Source organism: Tamandua tetradactyla, chromosome 3 (assembly GCF_023851605.1).
Source record: "Tamandua tetradactyla isolate mTamTet1 chromosome 3, mTamTet1.pri, whole genome shotgun sequence".
Taxonomy (NCBI): domain Eukaryota; kingdom Metazoa; phylum Chordata; class Mammalia; order Pilosa; family Myrmecophagidae; genus Tamandua; species Tamandua tetradactyla.
This window is the reverse complement of record NC_135329.1, coordinates 185,220,937-185,239,553: the sequence shown is the minus strand read 5'-3', so window position 1 is coordinate 185,239,553 and position 18,617 is coordinate 185,220,937. Positions and strand designations below refer to the sequence as shown.

At 36.4% G+C, this 18,617-nt stretch overlaps 1 protein-coding gene across 2 annotated transcripts in view; it reads right to left on the bottom strand.

Annotated features, from left to right (window-relative positions):
• Positions 1-18,617, bottom strand: part of UNC80 (unc-80 subunit of NALCN channel complex) — a 237,327-nt gene that overhangs the window by 116,995 nt on the left and 101,715 nt on the right. For both annotated transcript variants that reach the window (XM_077154956.1, XM_077154955.1), the window contains exons 23-25: positions 14,108-14,320; positions 6,499-6,634; positions 3,412-3,545 (exon numbers count right to left, since the gene is read on the bottom strand). In XM_077154956.1, the coding sequence (XP_077011071.1) occupies positions 3,412-3,545; positions 6,499-6,634; positions 14,108-14,320 (483 nt within the window). The remainder of the gene's footprint in view (positions 1-3,411; positions 3,546-6,498; positions 6,635-14,107; positions 14,321-18,617) is intronic.

Sequence of the window (18,617 nt, the reverse complement as noted above, 5' to 3'; positions counted from 1 at the left end):
AATCATATCTCATCTAGAAAAATTAAATGAATGCAAGGAATCTTTTTTTTTTTTTTTGCATGGGCAGGCATCAGGAATTGAAGCCGATCTCCAGCATGGCAGATGAGAACTCTGCCACTGCGCCACCATTGCCCACCCTGGAATCTATTTTCATATTGTCAAAAATATTTCTTAGCCAAATTTAAGCAGAGAAATTTCTTAGGACAAAAGATACAATGTAACAATCCTGATTCTCAAAATAGTTCTCTCTCCTAATTTCTTCATTTAGTATGTATGTATGTATCAACATCCCACTTATCTTTCAAAGCAACATTCAAATATAACCTTTTCCAAGAAGGTTCTTTGGATTTTTCCAGCCATTTCTAAGCCATTTCTGCTGCCTTCTCAGGGCCACTCTTATATTTTGCTCCAGGAAATGGTTTTCCATGCATTGGTCCTACTGTTACAATATATTCATCTCCCTATTCCCCCATGCCTCCAGCAGCCATCACACTGGTGATCTTGCAAACAGCCTGCTCTCGATAAACATTTTTCAGTTAAGTCTTTATATGTCAATTGTATTTTGCTTTGATTTTTTAGCTTTAGGAACATTTGGTATACAGCAGTATGTTCTTTATAATCTAATTTGTTAAATTCCTTTGGTAAGGTTGGTATGGATCTTAGCACAATTTTGCACAAAAGCATCCAATACCCTATTTTCCCCAGCAAACAAATGTAGATATGTAGAGACTGTCATATTGCCTTTTTCCTTTATTGTTATTTATTGGCTTCGGATTATATTTTTAATCCCATGTTGCTTGGTCATTTGGATATTGATTTCATTAATTTATTTGGGAAATATTTTAATAGACCAAAAGTTTAACAAAGGAAATTCTGTATTTAAAAATGTCTTTATTGTTCACAAGTGTGGAAGATAATATTTAGGGAAAAATTAGATTATCGTGCTCTTTTATGATTATAAATCTTGTAAAATGCTGAAGGTTTTTTTTTTTTTAGATATTTATGTGCATGTTTTACAAAAAGGGCTAATAAAAATGCTACCAGAAATTACTTCTTTAAAAGAACACACTTCAGCCATAGCCCACATACCCCTAAAGGGTGAGAGAAAGATCAAAGTTGATGGTGAAGCTATTCAGAGAAGGTAGGGTTTAATAAATGAGTATGATTGCTGAATCATTATATTGACATTTCTTTTAGTCTCCAGTATCTTAGAGCAGCTAGAAGTAAAAACCTAAAATTGTGGAATTGTAACCCATAGCAAACTCTGAAATCTGTTCTACAACTAATTGTTGTGCTGTGCTTTGAAATTATTGCTTTTTTATATGTCATTTTTTTTAAAAAAAGAAAAAAAGTCGATTGTGATGATAATAAAAACTTTATTCCTTCTAGTTCCTATATTCTGGAGCAGCTAGAAGGAAAAATCTGAGATGACGGTATGGTAGTCCAGGAGAAACTCTGGGATCTGTCCTGTAACTACTTGTGGAAGAGTGCTTTGAAAGCTATTGCTTTCTTTCTTTCTTTTTTTTGTATACATAACATTATACAATTTTTAAAAAGTTAAAAAAAAAAGAGAGAAAAGAAATAACTGAATCAAACTTTAAGATTTTTTTATCAGAGTGAATCCAAATGGTGATGAACAAAAATCTAAAAATTTAAAAGTAGATTTACTTCTGTGCTTTTATGAAAAACTTCAGTATAATTAGAATGCTGATAGGAATCTCCAGTAATACTGATGGGTGCCCACAGATCAGATATTTAATCATTCATGACTTTAAGCACATAGGCTGAGTGTGGGGTTAGTTGGATTACAGAGCAGTGTCAATGTAATACTGAAGGTGACAATTCAGAAAGGAAAGGCCTAGATTGTAGAGAACCAGCTTCCCCCCCAGCCTCAAGATATAGAAGGTACCTTGATCCTTGCCTCTAATTAGTATTGAATTACCTAATTAACAGACCATGCTTGCTCTTAAAGAAAGAACCCCACAGAAGAATCTATGCCCCCCATCGTTCCCATTAAAAGTCCACTTTGATGAACTTATACAGAATTGTATAATCAGAAAATCTAGAAAGAAGTTATTTTCATTTCAACATGAAATAACTGAATATGAAATAATTCAACACAAAGTGCTGAACATTTAAAAACATACAATTTTATACTTTGAATTACCAGGAGGGAGAGTGGCACTGAGGATGGGAGAGTTACCTTTCTGGAACTTTGGCTACTTCACCCCTAATTAGTGTCAAGCCTCAAATCGAGACCCTGAGCTGCAGGTAACAGGGTAGTAAGAGCAGGTCCATAAGGGAGAAGCAGTGTGTGACTAGGCCTCCAGGCTGTAACAGGACCCAGGCCATCTGAACAAACAGCACTGGAATTACCAACATCCCCAGGCCTCAGCTTTTCAGTTCTTGTGATATTGAGAAGATTCTCAACAATTAAAAAAAAAACTGACCTAAAAGTGAGAGATGAAACCATCAAGAAGTAGCCAGTCCTCCCTTTATGTTAACTTAGTTGTGGTTTTACTGTGGAGGAACAGGTAGAAACAATTGCAACTGCACATGAACATAAGACGTCTTAATTCTCCAGAATGCGGTGTTCAATAAAGAGCATTTCTGCAAAGCATTAACAGGTGCCCTACTTAAAAGGAGGGTTAAGGGGAAAGGAAATAAAAACAAAAGCAACAAACAAAAATGCCTAGGTTAATATGATATTAAATAAAGGAAGGAGGAGGAACTTTCCTTTCCAATATCCAAATGGACACTCCAAATGTGAGTATGTTTCTTTTGAAAACTTACAGGAAAGCATGTAGATTGTTACTATAAATTCTCCTGGGAGAATGATATATGTCTGTGTTAAAAGAAAAAATTGGTTTCTCAACTGTGGCTGGATGATGCCTATGATGAAAGAATCACTGGATATTTGGTCCTCATAAGGGACCTAAAATCAAGGAAAAATAGGCTTCAAGGGATAACCCTATTTTATATGCTTTATGCAGATGCCTGACACTTGCACACTGTTAGTATTTTCAACTAAACAATCAGGCCCTAATGGTACTTGAATGTGTGTGTAGGTGTGTATGTGTCCCTGTGTGGTCTTTTTCTCTCTATCCAGAATAGTGTTGGAGGAATAAAAACATATATTTGGGGACGTTTAGACTAAATGCTTAAATATGTATTTTTGTGATTTCTTAAATGAGAAAACTCATTGGAAGCATGATTTTATATGGATTTATGAAGTTAGCATAAAACAAAGGTAGATGATTTTTCTGGAAAAATTTGGCCAGAAAACTACTCCCTTGTTTGAAATTTTAAATTATATGATACATTTGGCCATTGGGTATTTGAGGAAATTGTGAATATTCAAAGCCTAGCCACATAAAGTAGCCTGACTACTGACACACATGCTTTACTCACCACTAGGGGTTCAGTGCGTGGTCTGGGCAGGCAAGAAAAGGTCTCTCGAAGGAAGGTGGTAATCTCCAGGAGAAGCTGGCATGCTGCCATCTTCAAGGCAAAAGGGCAGCCACATTTGGAAGGGTTCACAGTACCTACAGAATGAAAGAGTTCTTTTATAAGAAAACAGATCAACAAAAAAAAAAAGAGAAAAGCACGGATTGATGGACAGAGCTACATATATGTAAAGTCAAATTGCATATCAGGGCATTACTTATACATATCTGATTCAAAATGTTACTACTCCATTTATATAATCAATAGATTACCATATTCCCCTTGCTCCATTTTGCAATTCTGTAACGATGGCTTCAGTATTAAAATATCAGTCAAACAAAGCTAAAGAATTTTCCTTATAACATTGTTACAAAATGCAGCTTCAACGAACTAGAAAACCTTTTTAAAAATACAGAAATGGGAAGCAATCTTGCAAGATTTTCACCTGGCTATTTAATCAAATTTAAACAATGTATATGGCAGTGAAATGGATTTGGAACTATAAAAATCTTGTCAGTTCATTTTATGAGGGATGGCTGTCTCAATGGTCTGAGAACAGCAAAATTGTCCCAGCCTTTGTCCAAATGTGTTTCTGCCACATAGGCAAGACATATTTATCTAATCACCTATATTGCAGAGTTAGCTGCAGCAGGTGGCTTATTATATTAATGCATAGCTATACTTGAGGTATGCAAATATTCCCTCTGCTTTGAATAACACTGCTTGTTGAATGTATAAAAACTTGTGCCCCCTATAGGCCAAATAATGGATTTTACTATAAAGGCAGAAAATGGCAGAGATGACAGCAATGAGACTTAAAATTCATATATATGTCATCATAAATCATGCAGAAATGTACTGAATACTCATCAGTGTTCAGAAAAGAAGATTAAAGCCATGTGTGTTTCTGCCTTTCATAAGAAAGAAAATAGTTATCTATTTTGCATGAATCAATTCATATACTCATCATATCATCATATATCAATGTTCCTAAAAGCTTTCTACAATGTTTTTCTGTGATTAGGTTTTCTTAATGGAACAAAATATATACTTCATGATTTATACTGATATCTGCCTCTTAAAAAAGAAACAAAATAGTTATCTATTTTGCATGAATCGAGTCCTACAGTCATCGTAATATCATTATATGTCAACATTCCTAAAATATCTCTAAAATGTTTTCTGTGATTAGGTTTTCTTAAGAGAATAAAATACATACTTCATGATTTATATTGAGAGTTGGCAGAAATTATGGTCTTTTTGAAGACATCTGAGCTATAATTTCCTTATGCAAACCATTACTTTTTCTCCAGAATGATGTGTGGCTGGGGTCATTGCCTCTCATTAAGAATGGAAGAGACAAGCTCTTGTAGAATTTCTAGACTGTTACTTGTTTATACTACAATTGGCTTTAAATGAAAAATGAGCTATGTATTGACTTGAAAGTAGAATTAAAGCAGATTTAAATCAATCTTTTATTCAGTGGAGGCTATAGGACTCCAGAAATTTCCTGGATTTGCAGCTCTTTTTAAAACAATAATTGAACTCTAGACATTAAGTAAAAACTTCTGGATTATTCCTTTTACTCCTGAGATTAACATCCAGATTCTTTCCATTAGTCCTATAGGCAATGAGCTGGTCTTAGTTCAGGTCTTTCATGATGTCATCTAAAGTATCTTGTTACAATGAACAAAGCTTCAATTCCACATGGTCCCACCGAAAAGCTAAAATACCAGGCATAACATACTGGTAAATGATACTTATGGGGTCTCACGGAGACTTGAGTTCATTTTGACCTAAGAGAACGCATCAATATAATGCTTCGATTCCTCCTTGCTCTGAAGGACTCTTTGGGGATGTCTTCTGGTTGGATGGGTCCTATGACAGGCCTTCACTAGGCTGGATAATCCTCAAGTTCTCCTACGGATCAGACTCAATTCTCTGAGCCATTCTAGGATGGTTTAGACTTCTGTGACGCTGAGGAAAACTTCAGGTTCAATTTTCACCATTAGACCAGAGGGCAGATATGAGAATTTGCCTTTTGCCCAGAAGATGTGCTGTGGTTTTATACAGGCTTAGAATGGGGCACAATGATGAAGAAAAGATGTAGAAGAAAAATCCTCGGTATAAAAATAGAAAATATGACAAGATCTCTTTGATTATTATTTAGCTCTGTCCAATTTTATAGCCTGATATAATCCTTTTACAGTTCACGACTACAGGTACGCGGTAGGTTTGGCTTAACGAAGGACAACCCTAAAGATACAATCAGGGAGCATGAGTTTCAAACCAATAAGGCAGGTCAAAAGGAAGAGACCTCATTTATCCTCATCATACAAAGAAACTAATTACATGACCATAACTGGAATTTTATACTCTGCAAAATGTAGTGGTTCACATACATGCAAGCTTGGGTGGTACAGAACACAATATGCACAAAATGGTATTGGAGGAGGATATAACAGGAATCTGCTAAGATAGGACTAATTCGTAATTTTAGTAAATAACTACAGTGCAATTGACATAGCAGTTCTAATACCCCTGACTCTTTTAATATTTCAATTTCATGTTAAGTGCTGCAGTATGTCTAATTAAATATTTTAATATTTGAGTGAGCTGGAAAGCATTACATGTTCAATTCTATTTGGTCTTATGTTTGTTATTTTCAGGAGCAATAACTAAACACAAACCAAGAAAACCTCTTCTGGAACAGTACTTTTCCACAACCATGTTCTCTCAGAGAGATTCTCTCAGAGGTGCCTAACACTAATTTTTGTACAATAGCAAGATTAAGAATAGAAATTAACGGGTGTCCCCCAATGCCTGCAGCTCATTGCACCTGTCTATGCTCTTCTCTTTCTGGATCTTGCTTTCTCCTTTTGTGGCTTTATGCACATGCTTTATGCCCATGCACAGGGAAGGAGGGAAAAGGCACGGTGGGGAGACATGGGAAGGTGGTAGGAATATGAAAGAGGAAAGAGAAATATTAAGTGCTCCTAAGGCAGAGATTCTTACAAGCAGGGGTTCTTGTAGTAAAGGGAGTCTCCTTACTGTCATCTAAAAAGTCTTCCTCCTCATCCTCCTTTCTCAGTCTCCTCTTGGTCTCCTCATCATAAATGAGACCCAGTAGGTTGGCTGGGCTCTCACTTTCCCCGTGGCATAGCTCATTCAATCGGACACCAATTGCCTGCCATGGGGAGAAAAAGGAATGCAACAGCACAAGGTATATCAGGTTTATCACATTAGAGAATATAATCAACCAATTCATGGGAATTATTTCCAGCATAGGCCTCCCTGTATGCAGTAAGTGCTATTACTGCTGTGTTTTCCAATGTGAAAACTGATGCAGATGACATTGATACTAACTCCAAGATCACTTAATCCAAAGACTTGTAGGAACTGGAATATCTTTGTACACTTAATCGAACTTTTTCAGAAAATAAACGTCATCTATTTGATAGGTCTGATACAAGGGAGCATGCAGTTGTTTTTAATGGAGGATTTTGTGGAAGCAAAAAATAAGAAGCCACAGTTCCTCAGAGTGCCTCTGATTAGGCTGTTTATGAGAATGTCACTATCTTGTTAACAGGATTGGAGGCTGGCAAAAACTCTGGTACTTAAACTTTATATCTGCCATTATGTATGCACTTAACTGGATTCTATTATAGATTATGTTACTCCCTCCCTCTCTGCTACTCTATGAATCATAAAGAAATACTACGTTTTCTTTTGGCAGAGAACCCAACAACAACGTTAAAAATATGACTTTTTATAACCCGGCACAGGTACAATGTTGGCTTTTCCAAACTTTTCATAGTACCTTTGCTTTCTGTTCTTCTGAATCGTTATGTACAATATCTGATTGACCAAAAGAAATTTTCCACCAGAAGAGACAAAAACATTAACTTTATCTGATTCTTTTTATATTCCAACTGCATGGTGTATGCAATAATGGAAGGACACTGCTAAAGTGAGGCAGGGTAAAGGTTAAAATGAGCACTGACCTTGGGATTTGACTGTTTACTCTGTGCATTAGTTATTGTTGTTTATTCATTTATTTTTTTACATGGGCAGGCACCAGGAATCGAACCTGGGTCTCCAGCATGGCAGGTGAGAACTCTGCCACTGAGCCACCGTTGCCCGTGTTTTTGTTGTTGTTGTTGATTTTTTTAAGAACAAAATTTCAGCTTTCTTCACTTTTTTCCTCTTCAGATATTTCTGGGCATGCAGGAAATTACACTTACTATTGGGAACCAACAAGTAAAGACTTATCTACAACACTTTAAATGAAAATACAAGTATGATTGACTTGGATATCTGGAAACAAAGAGGAGGTCTTCTTAAACTCTGCAATTAAGTGAGGAACTAAAAATCTGGAGGGAAAATACATCAAGGAGACTTTAGTGTAAAATGCTATAGTAGGATACTAAAATTTTAGCTGCTAACTTGAAAAGTTTTAAGCAAACAAAACAAAACAAAACAAAAAAGCAACACCAAAACAAAATCCTTGTTCTGATGCTATTATTTTGGAGAGCACTTCTAAAGGAGGGCAACATGCAATCAAGAGTCTGGAGGAGAGCCAACAAACTGAACCGTAAGATCCAAAGGAAAAAAAGATGACAGTGATCCTTCCAGGATGTTGTAACTAAGTAATTTAAATTAAATTAAATTAACAGTTCATAAAGCTTAGGATGTCTCAAAAAATGAACTTGTCTGGGATAATACTTGGAAAATAATTTAGAGCTCTTGTTTCTTCCAATGCTAGAAAAAATGCCATAGGGCTATGTTTATAACTTTCTTCCTTCATTTTTCAGTTGCTAGGTAGTAAGTGAAACCCAAAGCTGAATAAGTTGCTATCATACACAATTTCATTTCACTTTGTACCAACTTATTTGTGTCTTTGTTCAATGTGCCCTTAGTAGATTATAAATAAAGAAGTGAGAGCGCTGAAGAGCCTTATTCAAGGTCATTCAGCAAACTGTGAATTAGGACTCAAACACAGGGCTTCTGACTCTATGTTGTGCCCTTTCCCTCCATGAGTCTACAGTCTACTGGGGAAGAAACAGCATGCCGATGAAACACGAATTGGCCAAAGACACAACGTGTTTTAAGATGGAAAGATTAAGTGCAGTTGAGAGAATGATGGAGAGTCTCATTGCTGTAGACTTTGAGAAATTGGTGGAAATTGGTCGATAGAGAAGGGGGAGGCTGGATATTCTGGAGGGAGGGTCCCAAAACAAGAACAACAACTTGTTCTAGAGAATGACAAGCATAATTGGTTGAGGCACAATTTTGTGAAAGGGAATAATAGGCAGGAAGGCTGGAAAGGTAGATTGGGACTAAATCCTATGGTGCTTCAAACTGAACTTCATTTTGCATTCTGAAGACTGATGAAAGGTAGTTTTTAAGCAGGAGAGTAATTTGATGATTCATAGGAATGAATCAGTGCCAGACACAGAGAAACTACCTACCCTATTTTCAGCAATTTAATGTAATCAATAGGCTATTACTGAACACCATCTAGGTGCAAACGTACATTACGCATTTGATTTTCACCATCCATAAACTTAGCACAGTTTGAGTGAGGGTGGTGAAGAGGGGAGTGATGTCAGGCTAAGCAATTATTTGGGTTTTATCCTAAGGGCAAAAGAGGGCTACATAACCATTTTATGTAGTTAGGAAACACAACCTGATTTGCATTTTAGCCTAATCACTCTGACAGCAATTTGGAGAATGAATTGGAGGGAGGCAAGTCTGAAAGCTAAGAAACTAGTCTGAATGATCTGGTTTGGGGAGGGCTGTGCCATAGGAACATCGCTTTATTGGCAGTGTGTAGGGTGGATCAGGTGAGGGGAGAGAGCAGGAAGGAGACCAAGAGAAAAATACTACTTTAGTCATCCAAATGACAAATAATAGAGATCTGACCTAAAGGGGCATCAGTGACATGGGAGATGGGGACCAAATAGGGAGAGGAGGTTTAGAAAATGTTCAAAGGCTGCCATCTGCAATGATGATGGTACCATTAATAAGAATGGAAAGATCAGGAGGGGTTGTAGGTGGGGTGCATTCAGGTAGGAAGGAGGGCATTATTCAGTCAGACTGAGTTTCAGGATATTAAATGAATGCCTTCAAAAATGCAGTTGGCAATACAGGCCCAGGGTCTGAAAAGTGCTATGGATAAGAGAAGTCTTTGTCATTGGCATACAGGTAACAGAAGTTAATGTAACTCTGGGAGAAACTATATGGGAAGAAATTATAAGAGCTCCTGGGGAATATTTACATTTATGGGGTGTGGGGAGGACCTGGGAAGGAGACAGAGATCTGGGCACAGAGAAGCAAGGAGATTCCAGGGTATCTGAGTCATGGAAGACAAGAGAGAAGAGAGAGGCAGGGGCATCAACATCATCAAATATTTCAAGCAACTCAGGGGACATCTGCCCTGAAAATGTGTTTGGGAAGTCCCTTTGTCAAGCTCTCCTTGTAAACCTAGATCCTTCTAATACACAGCACATAATGGATGGTTTTTCCTTTCTTGCAGGAAACCAATGGGATTAGCAATTACGACTGCTATTTCAAAAAGGGCCTGCCATAAAACCCTCCTCAAATGAGTTAATATAAATTTGACAGCAGTTTCCACCTAAATTGTTTCTACTTTCAGACAGGTAATGAAAAAGAGTCTAAACATGTTTCCACTTTGAAGCATTTGGACAATTTTACCCAAAACTCATTTTGCTCACACTCAGAAATATTGGGGAAATTAAAATTGCTCATACTTTTAGAAAAACAGAAAAGGAAAAGGAAAAAGGGCATTTTACCAACACAGAACAGAAAGCAGTGTTTGTAAGAACGAAGTTTTTTAATACTGCTTTAGAAAGAAAATAAAGGCATAACCTAGAGGTAAAATAAGGTTGAAAATTATGATAACAGGTTTAACTCTATACCTTGGTGACCCAAAATTTCATTACTGATTTTAAAAGATCCCAAATTAAGTCTATCTTAAGAAAGGGAGCCCTGATTTCTTTAAGCTTCTGATACCAATTAGAAGGATAGGAGGATGGGAGTTAAGAGGAGAGTGGATTCAGAATTCCAGCAGACCTGACCACACTGGGCTACAGGACTCATTTTCTGAGGGAGCTTTCTGACATTCTGGAAATAGTGGATTGGAAGGGCAGTGAGAAGAGCAGCCTGATAATTTTCCAGTGGAACCTGCCTCAGTCTATGGACTCTCTCAACCAAAATCTGACTAAAATAAACCAACTGTGTTTTTCATTATATAAAGGTTAACAAAACATGGGGATCCCCGGCAATGTGGGACATGACTCCCAGGGATGAGTCTGGCCCTAGTATTGTGGGATTGAGAAAGCCTTCTTGACCAAATGGAGGAAAATAAATAAAACAAAATAAAGCTTCAGTGGCTGAGAGTTTTCAAATAGAGTCAAGAGGACATTCTGAAGGTTATGCTTATGCATATATAGATATTTCTTTTTAGTTTCTAGTGTATTATAATAGCTAGAAGGTAATCCTGAAACTGTTGAACTGAAATCCGGTTGCCTAGATTCTTGAAGATAACTGTATAACTATATAGATTTTATTGTGTGACCATGTGATTGTGAAAACTTTGTGACTGACACTCCCTTTGTCCAGTGTAGGGGAAGATGAGTAAGAAAATAAAGACAAAAAAAAGTAACAGGAGGGGATAAGGGGCATAGGATGTTTTGGGTGTTCTTTATACATATATATATATATTTTGGAGTAATGAAAATGTTCTAAAATTGATTGTAGGGATGAATGTACAACTATATGATGATAATGTGAATGGATGATTGCTTTGGATGATTACATGGTATGAAAAATATCTTAATAAAATTGCATAAAAATGGAGAAATGTTAGAATTGGAATTGGAAATTAAATTTTAAAAAGCAACATCAATAGAAACAGATTACAGAAATTATCAACTGAAGACTGTTATGTGATGGTCCATAAATTGTTGAGGTAGATGGTAATTTTGCCTATTAATGCTAAATTGATATTCTTACTAAATTAAGAATAATTATGTTGTTTTGTTTATGATAATCTCAAGTGGAAAGCTATCAAAAACAAATGGTCACCAATCATTCATCCTTGTCATGGCTTAACAGGCTGAATAACAGACCAACTCAGACCTCCTATACATTCCATCCATTCATTTTTAGTAAAAAGGAAAATATGAAAGATAGATTCTTCTGGGAGGTCTGTCAACCCAAATTCATCATACAATTAATTATTTTTCCTATATTGAGGATTATAAATGGGATTGGCATTATGTGACAGTTGTCTTTTTTTTCTTAAGCCAGTCACATGAAGGTCTGTGACACCTTCCCCAAAGTGATAAATTATGAATTTATAAAAAATATGTTTATAATTAATGAATCCTGCAAGAAATCTCCAAATTTTTTCTTATGTGCATTTTAATGTTATTAATAATAAAAGAAAAGGATCTGCCATGAAAACCCCCTCAAATGAAGCAATAGCAGTGTTACTTCTAATTGCCTCTCTTTTTGAAGTAATAAAGGGGAGAACACTCTTCTCATTTAAGAATTGGACACTTGAAGGAAAACACGGTATGTCTCCTATGTCCCCAACAGAGGGTACATTCAAACCTATCTACTTTTTTCTTTTTTTTTAATGGAAAACAGGAAGACATTTCACCAGCAGAGTGCTGCGAACTTTTTCATTTGGGTTTGGATAAAAATTAAAGGGCAGTGAAGGAGAGAAAAATTCTTCACCTGCTCTCTGTCTCTTGTTGATCTAAATTTTCCATCTCATTTTTTAAAATGAAAAGAACCACAAATTTAGTCACTCCTAGAAAAGAGTCATCCCTAATTTTTAGCAAGGGTCCTAACAGTATCCATGAAAACTAAGTAGCTTATAAAATATTATTCCCTATTTTAACGGCAACACATTTGAAAGAGACAAACAAGTTTGCAATTTGCTCGGTGGGAAAGCCTGGGCTGTGGCGTGTCACTTATCTTCCAACCAAAGGAGCGAGTACATGCTAACCTTCGGGGTGAACGAGCCTGGAGAAGCGGGTCTGCACAGTCGGAGGGAGAACAAGGACCCCACCAAAGTAAATGAACCATCTGATTACCTCACCTTTCTTTCCCACAGTCTCGCTTCCACATTTCTGCCTCTAACATCTCATTGTAGTCTTCTCAACCATCATGTAAACTTATACTTCACAAATTACTGAAAAGGTGCCATATTTAGAGAATGTGCTTAGGTGAAGTGACCTTTCCCTGCCACCCCTATCCCACTCCCAGCTATGTTTCTTCTTTCAACTCTGTTCATACTTCTAAGACTTCTTGCCAGCATCACATTTTCACCTCCTTTTGTGTGATACCACCCCTGTTGAGAATGAATGGTGGGCATCACAGACAAGAGGAAATGTAAGACCATTTATAATTATAGAAATCTGCCCATTGGAGATTTGGGCCAGATAAGAAGAAAAATTTGTTTCTAAGCCCTACCCTTGGCCTCAAAGATTGCTGTTGCTAGATTTTTTTAAATGAAACTTTTATATAAGAACAATTTTCTATTTACAGAAAAATTGCAAAGATGGTACCAAATTCCCATATGTCTCACCTAGTTGGTCCTGTTTGTATCTTACATTTGTATGGTACATTTGTGACAATTAATGAACCAATGTTGATATGTTATATTAACTAAATCCCATACTTTATACAGACTTCCTTAGTTTTTACCTGACTTTTTCTGATCCAGGATCCCGTGCAGGACACCACATGACACTTGGTCAGCACGTCTCCTTGGGCTCCTCTTAGTTGTGATAGTTTCTCAGACTCATGAAAAATTTTAGGGGAAAATTCTGATCTCATTGTTAGAAAGAGACTTAGTAAATAGGTTCTAAGAAATAAGGGATTGGGTGATAGTAAAAGCTATAAAAAATGGGTAGCAAGAGGAAGCCTTTTTACATCTAAATTTTTTTGAAACTTATTCCCTTACATTTTTTTTGCATGGGCAGGCACTGGGAATCTACCCGGGGTCTCTGGCATGGCAGGTGAGAACTCTGCCTGCTGAGCCACCAATATGGCCCGCCCTATTCCCTCACATTTTTAAATTTCAAATGTTTGAGCAACATTTTTTAGAAAGACTATGCTCTTTTCCAACATGAGTTTTCCTTTTATAGCACAGGTAGGCATAGCTGGACAATGAAATTTATAAAGAATACAAAAAATGAAGTCCTGGAAAATATGAACTCGAATAGAAGGTCAGAAACCAGGACGCGAGTATTTAATAATTATAACAATGGTTTTCATAAAGGTGACTTTTGATGAACATAGGTGATAAACACGGTGATTAAAAGAATGGCTTTGGTATCCAACCTGGGAGATAGTTGGTTCCTCCATTTACCTATTGCGTAAACATTGGCAAATTACTTAAGCCTGTGTACACTTCAGTTTTCTTTATTGTTGGGCAATGTCTAACCTCACAGATAAACTGAGAGTGGTAAATGAATTGATTTTTCCCTAAAGTACTTAGTTCAATTTTTGGCATTTAACAGACACTCCATAAATGATCTCCAGAACAAACTCATAAGAAACAAACAACTTATTCAGTTCACTCAAGTGCTACAATTTTTATAGAAGAAAACTGAGAGCTCACGTCTCCCCACTGGTAGAAGAGCTTGGCAGCATTCCACTGCAGCTTCTGGTTGCGCTTGTTGCCCACGATGGGAGAGCGGCCTCGGGAAAGGCCTTTCTTGGTGATGTTCACGTGATGCCCTTTCATCCACTCGGGCCAGTTGCCACGGTTGCAGCGATGAACAAAACGGGCGCATTCCAGGAACAGGGCGGCTCTGGCCACCACCGGGGCCTCCTGAGGAGGGTTGTTCAGGAAGAAATAATGTGGGATTAATAACCAAGAACTTTGGTCGGTCTTAAAGGGAATTATTATCTACCTTTAGCTTATTTTAGTCTGCATATTTCAACTTCGTTTGGCCAGATTTCCCAGGTGAGTGTCAGCAGAACAGAGCTGGGAATCTGGGAGAACAAACCCACCAAGGCAAATCTGGATGTTGAAGAATGAGACATTTCAAGCTGTTTTCCGTGTTTAGTTTTCTTTTTAATATCAAGTAATTTCATACCTCTCTATTTGTTTATTTAAAGGGCAGCTGGGTTTTGAGTGGGAAAGCTAAATAGCTTTTAATATGAAACTTCTTTTAAACATAAAATTTTAACATGAAGCAAACGTATACTCCATTTCTAGAACTAGTCTTATTTCCACCAAAGGTGTCAACCCTATTTTTGTACCCAAAATAGACAACTGTCTGTGATCATGCACAGGCTCCCAGGAGGTATAATTGCTCCCACACATTTTGGTTAGTAAGAAAAATTAATGCTTACTAAGTTTTATTGAGTTAGCATTTTTCCCCAACTTTTTCATAAATAACCGACTAAACCATGCTAAAAGAGTAAGGCATGGTTCAATGGAAAATATTTGACAAAGAGGAAATCATTTAATTGATAAATGAGGAACAGAATACTTCAGAAAAAGCAAAGATGGCTTAATCTTGTCATGTAAAGATACACTTGACAAAATAAAAGAAAACAGAACATCAGATGATACCCAGAGACTTGCAAGGATCACATATTCTACTGAACTCTTTAAAAGGTGAAAAAAAAGAAAAGGAGGAAAAGAAAGAAAACTAACAAGGGAAGAAGGAGTGAAGCTTTCCAAAGATGCCGAATATCACCTATTCATGTTTTTTTTAAAAAAATAATCACAATATTATCCATTACTCCAGGGTTACATAATAGCCATAGGTTATGTAATAACCATAGGTTTTCAAGTTGAAATAATTTTCATCATTTCAAACAATGGTACTTTAACAATCTATTGATCCACAATGTTAAAATATTAATTCATATACATACGCTGAGTACCAATTATGTGCCACTTAACTTTTATGAATTTTGATACTTAATTTTCATAATAGCTCTGTGATCCAGAAATTACATCCTCATTTTAAGGTTAAACAAAAACAACAAGGTATAAGTTGCCCACTAATGCACAGTTTTGGAAAGGGGTGTACATAGGATTCAATTCTAGTTCTCTCTCACACCAGGCCTATTTCCTCTTTGGTCTACAATGACTTAATTTTTACTCATATAAATCTTAGTAAATAATTATTTCTAGACTGCAAGTAGAAGTTAACTATTTAAAAATGGAACTTTATCCCCATACATTATTACTTTCTACAACACAAAAATAGTTTTACATCATTTTCTCATTTAAAATCTACAGGGGCTTCATCCACCTCAATCATATAAGCCCACCTCAATCATATGACAAAGATACCCAACCTTTGTGAACTGGTTCATCTCTCTTTCCATCCCCATCTCAAGGACCCTATGATACAATTAGATCAAACTAGTTTCATACTCCCAATTATGATACACTTTTACATCTCAGTAACTTTCCATATGTTGCTTCTATGGTTTGCAAAGCGTTTCAACCCTTTTTCCATCTGGCAAATTCCTGTACAACCTTTAAGATTCAATTTAGTTACTCTCTTCCCCCTTCAGGCAGAGTTCACTACTTTAAATTTTTCAGTACAATATCCCATACTCCCTGGGTGACTCAAGCAAATTTAGTCCACTAAGAATTTCCTCATTTTATCTATGTCTTACACACAACCATCAAGAAACCCACTAAAAAATACACTTATGTAGGGATTTAATTTTAACAAAGTATATTATGTATTGTTAATACATAACACATAGTGCAGTACATAATGTACATGTAAAAGTAGGATAGGAGATGAACACTAATGGTGAGAATCCATCATTAACATAAGATGGACACTAATGGTGAGAATCTATCATCAACTGCATGGGTGCCAAGATTTCGAAGCAGTTCACAGGGACAGAAAGACTTGAGATTGCAAAGGGTCAGACGGCTTTCTGCATGAAACCATTCAATAATAAGAATATAGTAAACAACCAATACTCTTTCCTGTATTAAATATTTATTCTACTAGCCATTTCAGATATGTTAATTTGTGTCTTAAAAAGACTAGAGCATTCGTCTCTAAAAAAGAATACCAATCTGCAGGGCAAGGCAAGTGATGCAAAATTATTCTTAGCCTGTCACACTGTGACACATTCCCAATATAAAGCAATGTGGATTTAATTCTTGATGACAGGAAGTGAGAAACACTGCTGGAACAGCATTAGGTTATGAACCCTGGGTCCTTCAGGATTAACAAAGGTGAAACCTAATCTGACCCAAATGTATGGAGTAGAGGATCATTTTATTGCCATTAAATATTAGATAACATCAAAGAAGAATAACAATAGATGGATGAGTTGTCCAAATTGTGATATGTAACATTCCCTATGTGGATTAGCTTCCCTTCTTTAGAAAAAATAATTTTTATAGTACAGTGCTTAAAAATGGTTTCAGTTGCTTTGGAAGCATGAAGCATTTTTGAATGAAAAGCAATTTCAATTCTGTTCTCTCAGATCTTCTAATGATAAAATATATATTATCATTTATTATACCTAGGAAATTCTAATCCAGGTTTGGAAGCAGAACTAAGATCACGATGAAAATAATCCCCATTAACTGTACAGTACAATATGGAGGGTCAGGCCAGTTATTATCTGATAAGTTTGATCCTTGTAAACAGCCAAGCCTAGTCGCGTTTGAAAATGTCACTGTCCATGTTAAGGAACTGATGTCATAAGGTAATTAAAAAATTGTTTTTTATTATAATCCTTTGTGGATGTGATGGATAGGCATCTTCTGGTAAAGGTGGCAGTGAATAATTCCAATTTCTGGAGTACTGTGATGTATATATTACTTAGAGAAAACTGAGGGAAACCTCAAGGCACAAAGCTGAGGATTCTGTTTTGCATACAAGTAGAAAAGACTTAGGGAAAGTGCTAAATTCACAATGTGAATGCGACAGCACTCAAGGCCTTCCATTGGAAGTGTGAGGGTGAGGAATGACTGTGTCCATAAGTTCCTTTCAAAGCACAGTTTAGAACGTTTGGGCTGTGGTATGGAAACCTTGGAGAAAGGATTCTCCCTGGATATAAAAGAAAGGCAAATTTCCCTCTTTGGATGGTGCTTACCTCTCAGGGCTCAGTGCAATCTGAAGAAGCAGCAAAAGGTGAAGGCATGACATAATGGATGGGGATGGGTTCACATCACAGAGAAAAACAGCACAAATGGAGAAAAATGAATCAGAAGAATGTTGCATGGCTGAAAAGAATCAGAATTATCAGAGGCATAGTTAAAACATCTACACAAAATTTGATACCACTGCCATTTTGATACCTCAGAAAACTTTGTCCTGAAATAAAAGTAGCCATATTTAAATTTCTCCTCTCTTGGTAACATGTCTGCCCAGACACCATTTTATGCTCCACGATGCCACAGAACTGCTTCTATTTCTTTACATCATAATTCAGTTTCTAGACAAGCAAGAATCAATTTTAATTGGGAAGGTAAAACAATAGATTGAACAATAAGAAATGTCCAAATTTGTAGGTCAAAAATGGTCTAATATCAGCAATTTCATATTGCTCAATCTTTCATAAGGTGTTTTCTGCAATAGTTACAAAGTTGTCTCATTATTACAAAATGTCATGGGGATGTGATTATTCAGCATGGATTTCTCTAACATTCTACAAGTAGAAAACTCCAAACATCAGACACTTCCTTGACTTCCTTTGTCAGTATTCCCTGAATTTTATAAGATTGCTATGTGTATTATATGTATAAAGGTTTTCTTTATGAAAGTGACGTACAGAATTGGGATATTAATTTCAACAGCTGTGCTTTATTTTTCCTAGGAACATAGAACACATTGCTACTGAGATACAATGATCAATTGAAGGTTATAATTACAATCCCTTCCTTTGCCTGAGGGAATATATCTAAGCATATTATGTTTGAAGAAACCCTCACTGACCCTGAAAACTCACATTGTAATACTGGGCAGGAACTAACTATAAAGACTGAGTATTTTATGTTGGCCCCTGAGGAACTACATGATTTCTTTTTTTTAAATTGCCATACAGTAAATATAAAATTACTGGCTGGAACAGGACACCTGTTTATTTAAAACCACTGGGAATAACGAGTTATAGTGGGTCTTAGTCAG